Raw genomic sequence first — 7336 nt, forward strand, 5'->3', positions numbered from 1 at the left:
ATTATATTAAAACTACATGTGTCTGTGGAATGTTTAGTCAGTTAGATGTTAATTCAGTGAGCTGGTAGTTTAGTTGATCAAACAACAGAATACTCATCGTAAACACCGACAGAGATCCATTATTTATATAAGTATGTTAAATATATTTGAGTGTAGTGTAGTGAAGTGAGAAGTGGGTGTGATTTGAGGTAGCCAAACACAATAAACTAATAGTGTTTTCATTAGGTTTACTATTTGCTTTATTAATTTTTTTTTCTTTTTTTTTTTTTGGTATTTTTTTATAAATGGTCACATTGTTGAGTTTCCATTTTTCCTTGTTTTGTTTTTTACTGATTTGTGTGTTTTCCTATGTGTGAAACAATATAACATTTCAACCCCAGTTGGCTAGGTTTTATGTTTCAATTTGTCAAAGTAACCCATTAAATAAAAAAATGTTTTGAACCCAGCTAATTACTAACTATTAACATTTTAGAGGTATTCTGTAAGTGTTGAAACAGGGTGTGTTCTTCACTATTATAATATAAAATCAACTTTAATAGAAAAATAGTTATAAATTAGCTCTAATCTGGCAGACCTATTGAACAGCTAACTAGGTGCTGATTGTGAGCCATTGTGCACATTCTGAGGACCATACTGCATACAAAAACAGGCTGTGATTGTTTTAATGTGATGAAAAGTCATAGTAGACTTTTACATGCTGGATGCTGAAGGGTTATAGTCAAGCTGATTGACCCCCCCCCCACCCCCCGTATTTATTTTTAACTGTGGTACTGCTCTATTGATCTCTTTTGCCAAAACGCTGAGTTATGGGGATGTATACAAACCAACACTGGTTGTCAAATGGAACACACATATCACACACACATCACACCACATACACACACACACATACTACACACATCACTCGCACGCATGCACACATCACTTGCATGCATGCACACATCACTCACACACATGCACACATCACTTGCACGCATGCACACATCAATTGCACGCATGCACACATCAATTGCACGCATGCACACATCACTTGCACACATGCACACATCACTTGCATGCACACATCACTTGCATGCATGCACACATCACTTGCATACATGCACACATCACTCGCATGCATGCACACATTACTTACATGGTCATATATGATGGGTTTCCACACAGTTTTTGTCTACAAAATTCACTGACAAGGCATTGGTCAATCTGGCGTTATAGTAGAAGACACCTGCCACATGTGTTGTGCAGTTTAGTTGAACCCAAAATTGCATGGTTGCAAAGCAGGCTTCTTAACCACTCTGACATTTAAACATAGGCACAGACATGACTGTCTACATATGTTTAAATGTCATATGTTAAATGAGAGTAAACTTGTTTTAGGAATTGAGTGGAAATTATGAAAAAATAATTTAAGCATATTGTTGGCAGGAATGATGTAAACCAAAATGACTGTTGTAGATATGTATTGAGTTCATACATCTGAGTTCATTAACATTTTTCTGGATTAAAACTTCATGTCAGTGAGTCATTGACATGTTTAACCAAAACAGATCCTGGTCAAAAACAATAACAACTTCTGAAGAATTGGTTTTGGTGAATGCAGACCAGTATTGGTCTTCTTGAATTTCAACTACTAAAAATATTTTGGTCCTTCATAATTTCAAGATACCCTATATTGTTGTTGTTACTTTACTCCAAGCCAACCCTGTTCAATCAGGCTAATGGCCAAAGGTGTTCCACTCGTGACCATCTTGTATATTTTAGGAGGAAGTAGGATACCATTATCTAATTCATCCAAGGCACCAAGCTGGCAGAATCATTAATGCACCAGGCAAAATGCTTAACTACATTTCTTCAAGATCTTTCTCCATGGTTCAAATTCCATTGCGATTAACTTTTCCTTTTGTCTTTTTAGATGAAATACAAGGTCTGATCAAAAAGTATCGGTAATGGAACTAAAGTATGCAGGGTGAAGCCACTTGGCACACACTGGTATTGAACTCTGTCATGCATGCTTGCTAAGTTATAACATTCTTGCTCACTTCCATTGTGTAAAGCAATGCTTTGAAGTAAAGTGCATAGAATGTGGTCATCTCACCACACCACTAAGGTTTCATCAGTGACCATGGCAGAGGAATTAAGCAGAGAATCTGCTTCAAATTTTGCAAATAGCTTGGTGATACCTGTGCAGAAATCTATGCAAAGTTGCAGTAAATGTATGGGAAGGAATGTCTGAGCTGGACACAAGTGTACAAATGGTTCAAAAGTTTCCAAGATGGCCAACAAAACGTTAACAGTGACACTCATTCTGGGAAGCCTACAACCAGCAGAACTGATGAAAACATCACGGATATGTATGCAGCATTTTGGATAGACTGTTGAATCACTGTGCGTAAGTTGTTAGAGGATGTGAACATTATTTACAGTTCACTTCAGTCTACTCTCACTGAAGATTTGGGTATGAGATGTGTGCCTGCCAAGTTTGTGCCAAAACTGTTTTCAGTTGATCAAAAAATAGGTCAGGTTTCAGCTGCACAGGATCTCCTTGATTGTATCAACGAAGAAAAAAACATTTTGAAAATGTTTTTTACAATTGACAAGTCATGGGTCTATGGCTACAATCCCAAAACTAAGGCTCAATCTTCACAGTGGAAGACTCCAATGTCTCTGAGACTGAAGAAAGCATGAATGAGTCAAAGCAATGTGAAGACACTGTTGACAGTTTCTTTCAACTACAAGAGCATTGTTCATCATGAGTATGCCTCACTGGGTCAGACATTGAATAAGGAATACTATTGCGATATGTTGCATTGTAGTTGTATATGGTAACTATATTATTTACTGACACACAACATTCCCCAGGCCTAACAACCACCATGTTCCCAGATCTTGTCCCTTGCAACTTTTTCCACTTTCCAAAATCAAACCCCACTTGAAATGAACAAGATTTCTAGACATCAAGGAAATTCAAGAGAATACAGCAAGGCAGCTGCTCAATATACCCAGAAAAGGAGTTCCAGGAATGCTTTCATCAATGGAAACAATGCTGGATAAAGTTTGTGGCTTCAGAAGGGAACTACCTTGAAGAAGATTAAATGCTGAATTGATGTTTTCTTTTTATAGCACCAGTCCTGATACTTTTTGATTGGACCTCATAAGTACCAGTTGCAATTGACTAGCTCCTCCTCATAAAATTTCAGGCCTTGTGCCTGGAGTAGAAAGGATTAGCTGTTTCCTTTCTTTGTTAAAAGTAAAATTACAAAAATTTGAGGGAGATTTGGCTGCTATTACTAAGCATGGGGAAGAACCATATACCTTTTTTGATGACCATGGTGCTCATTATAACAAGCACTTATTGATTGTTCATAAAACAGTCTTGCAGTCCCAACAAGTTTAAATGTCATATTTTAAATAAAAGCATATACTATGTTTTAGAGACTGAGCAGAAATTGTAAATTAAAGAAACATACTGGAAGAATATTGTGAAAATTCTGTAAGTCAAGATGACTTTTGAACACTTCAAGATATTTATTGGGTTCATATATCGAAGTTCATGATGATGATACACACACACACATATTTACACACATATATAGCTCTGTCTGGCAACCGTGTTGGTGGCACGTAAAAGCACCATCCGTTCGCGTCCGTTGCCAGCCTCGGCTGGCCCCCGTGCCGGTGACACGTAAAAGCACCGTCCGTTCGTGGCCGGTTGCCAGCTCTGTCTGGCCCCGTGTCGGTGGCACGTAAAAGCACCATCCGTTCATGTCCGTTGCCAGCATCGCCTGGCCCCGTGCCGGTGACACGTAAAAGCACCATCCGTTCGTGGCCGTTCGCCAGCTCTGTCTGGCACCTGTGCAGGTGGCACGTAAAAAACACCCACTACACTCGCGGAGTGGTTGGCGTTAGGAAGGGCATCCAGCCGTAGAAACACTGCCAGATCTGACTGGGCCTGACGAAGCCTTCCAGCTTCACAGACCCCAGTTGACCCGTCCAACCCATGCTAGCATGGAAAGCGGACGCTAAACGATGATGATGATGATATACATATACACAATAAGCTTTTATGCAGTTTCTGTCAACCAAATTTCACTCACAAGGCATTGGCTAGCCAGAGATGAATTGTAGCCTCAGTGTCTTCTTAATTGGAGACACTTACCCAAGATCAAAAACCTCATATATTAAGACGGCGAGCTAGCAGAAACGTTAGCACGCCAGGCGAAATGTGTAGCTGTATTTCGTCTGCCGTTACGTTCTGAGTTCAAATTCCGCCGAGGTCGACTTTGCCTTTCATCCTTTCGGGGTCGATAAATTAAGTACCAGTTATGCACTGGGGTCGATGTAATCGACTTAATCCTTTGTCTGTCCTTGTTTGTCCCCTCTGTGTTTAGCCCCTTGTGGGTAGTAAAGAAATATATATATATATATATACATACACACACCATAAGGTGGCAAGCTGGTTGAATTGTTAGCATTCTTAGCATGTCAAGCAAAATGCTTAGTGGCATTTTGTCCATCTTTACTTTCTGAGTTTGAATTCTGCCAAGATCAATTTTGCTTTTCATCCTTTCAGGGTCGATAAAATAAGTACCGGTTGAGCACTGGTGTCAGCATAATTGACTTACCTGTCACTCGCAATTGCTGGCTTTGTGCCAAAATTTGAAACTAGTACATATACACCCCATTCTTTCCTTTTAGCACAATAATAACCATTAAAATGCTTTCCATCTTTTTTTTTTCTTCTAGGATGATCTTGATTTACCAGTGAAGGTAAAAGTTGGACATATTGGTAAGATATATTTTATGATTTTTTTTTTTTAAATTAAAATTAAACCTTTGAAATCATCCCACTCCTCTACCATCATTAGTTCAGTTGTATATACATCACTTTTCATTGATGTGTATAATGAATTTCATGCAAATCATGGATTTATATCCTTGATTATTATAGTAGTGATGATAATGATTACCTAATTGGACATGGAAAGGGTAAGAAATTATATTAACTTCATGACTTAAAACAGTTACTGATTCTTTTCATGAAGAACCATGCCCTTATCTACACATCCACATGATTACAGATTTCTATTGATTAGGTTGGTACAAGGCTAAATTTTATGAAGGAAATTAAAATGTACATACATGCATGCATGTATCTTATTGGTTTTGACTTAAGTTTATAACTCCAGAAAGATGTTATTACCATTATTTGGTTCCAGTTAAGCCCCAGTTGAACTGATTTATGAACACAAGTGTTTGAACCAAAAACATTCCATCTTTATTCAGGTTATTGTGTTGTTGGGGAACATAATACAACACATTCTTTTTTTTAATTCCTTAGAGTGTGATTTGAAGTAAATTTGGTTACTATTTCTAGCAGCAGCATGCTTGTTCAGTATAAAAATCTGAGTGGTTTGGCTAGTTCTGATATATGTAATGCAATGAATTAAGAAATTTTAAGTACACTACAATGAAACCATTGTTGATAAATAAACTGTGCATTGCAAGTAGAAAGTGCTTGAGACAGAATAAAAGTAAAAATCCCACAGGTAATTGGGTGTTATAATGTCTAATATCATTTATATTAAAATCTTAGCAGTTAATGAACAATCTACTTTCTGATAGTTTGAATATATTTACTTACTTTACCTATAAAATTTATGAAAAACAAACCATTGTGAAGAGAAAATAGCATGTTTTGAAATTTCTCTTATGTTCAAAATCTCTAGAAATTATTAAACACCAGTTTTGTAAATCAGTAACAATGCATTGTGATCACAGCTGCTATCATGAACAAATATTGTGTAACAGAAATAATATACTATTTTGAGAAATAAACCTTTACTTGAATCAACATTGAGAACTTCAACATAATCACCTCTAGATGATAGAGACAAAGGCTAAATATTCCCCAAATCTATAAAAAAAAACAGAAAGAATGAAAGACAATTGGTACTTAGTATTTGATCATCAGTTCTAAAACAGAGTAAATTTCGCTTACCAATGATTTTCAAAATATTTTTGAAAAGCTTAGCTGCTTTCTTTTTCTGTCTCTTCTACCATCAGTTATTTCAATGGGTTCTGTTCCTCTCAACTGCTTAATGATATATCTTTGTCATTTGTGCTCATCCCCTCTGTTTCACCTATCTCTTCACCCTTTAACTCTTATGTTTCATACTCTAATTATTTTTTCCCAATCCTTCCTCATCAAAACTGTATTGCTGTATAAATCGACCCCCCTCTGTCAATGTTTTCTTTTCTACAGCTGACTTTTAAATTATATTTATACAACAACTTCTATTCCCAAATCAAGTAGAGATTTGTAAAGCATATGAGCTCCACCCTTCTCTTCAGGTTAATTTATCTGAAATAAGAAAAACAAAGTCACTTGATAAGTCTATAAATTTGATAAGTCTATAAATATTCAACTGCATTTTTATAAGTGTGTTTTTCAATGCCTTTTCTAAAATTGTCTAAATTTGAGTTGTTTATCTGAAAAAAGAAAAAGAGGAAAACTAACATAAAATATGAAAAACCAAACTTTTTTCTTTACAGCTAAACTAACATTAAAAATACCTTGGAAGAACTTATATGAAGAACCAGTTGTAGCAGAATTAGATGGCATCTATGCTTTGGCTTTACCAAACATTGGTGAGCTTTGTTTTATCTTTTTGTTCAGTTATATCTTTTTATCCTTTTGTTCCTTAGGCGTAGGAGTGGCTGTGTGGTAAGTAGCTTGTTTACCAACGACATGGTTCTGGGTTCAGTCCCACTGCGTGGCACTTTGGGCAAGTGTCTTCTACTATAGCCTCGGGCTGACCAAAGCCTTGTGAGTGGATTTGGTTGACGGAAACTGAAAGAAGCCCGTCGTATATATGTATATATATATGTGTGTGTGTGTGTGTATGTTTGTCTGTCTGTGTTTGTCCCCCCCAACATCACTTGACAACTGATGCTGGTGTGTTTACGTCACCGTAACTTAGCGGTTCGGCAAAAGAGACCAATAGAATAAGTACTAGGCTTCCAAAGAATAAGTCCTGGGGTCGATTTGCTCGACTAAAGGCAGTGCTCCAGCATGGCCACAGTCAAATGATTGAAACAATTAAAAGAGTAAAAAGAGAGTTATAAGAGTTTTCAAAAAACCCAAACAATGAATTAATATTATATCATAATATATTATAATATCGGTGTCAAATTTTGGCAATGCTGCTATGCTCTATTAAGTTCAATTGATGTTCTGAGTTCAGCTCTCACTATGGTCTACTTTATTTTTCATCTTTCCAAGATCAATGACATAAATACTGGTTAATTACTGAAGTTAATATAATTGATTGTTCTT

General features: G+C 36.6%; 1 protein-coding gene across 1 annotated transcript in view; it reads left to right on the forward strand.

Moving 5' to 3' along the window:
* The window catches only part of LOC115219905 (vacuolar protein sorting-associated protein 13A), a 279099-nt gene that overhangs the window by 92783 nt on the left and 178980 nt on the right, over positions 1-7336 (forward strand). Inside the window, exons 3-4 of the mRNA XM_036509534.1 lie at positions 4744-4786; positions 6553-6648. Coding sequence (XP_036365427.1) covers positions 4744-4786; positions 6553-6648 — 139 coding nt within the window. The remainder of the gene's footprint in view (positions 1-4743; positions 4787-6552; positions 6649-7336) is intronic.

This window comes from Octopus sinensis, linkage group LG15, assembly GCF_006345805.1.
Source record: "Octopus sinensis linkage group LG15, ASM634580v1, whole genome shotgun sequence".
NCBI lineage: Eukaryota > Metazoa > Mollusca > Cephalopoda > Octopoda > Octopodidae > Octopus > Octopus sinensis.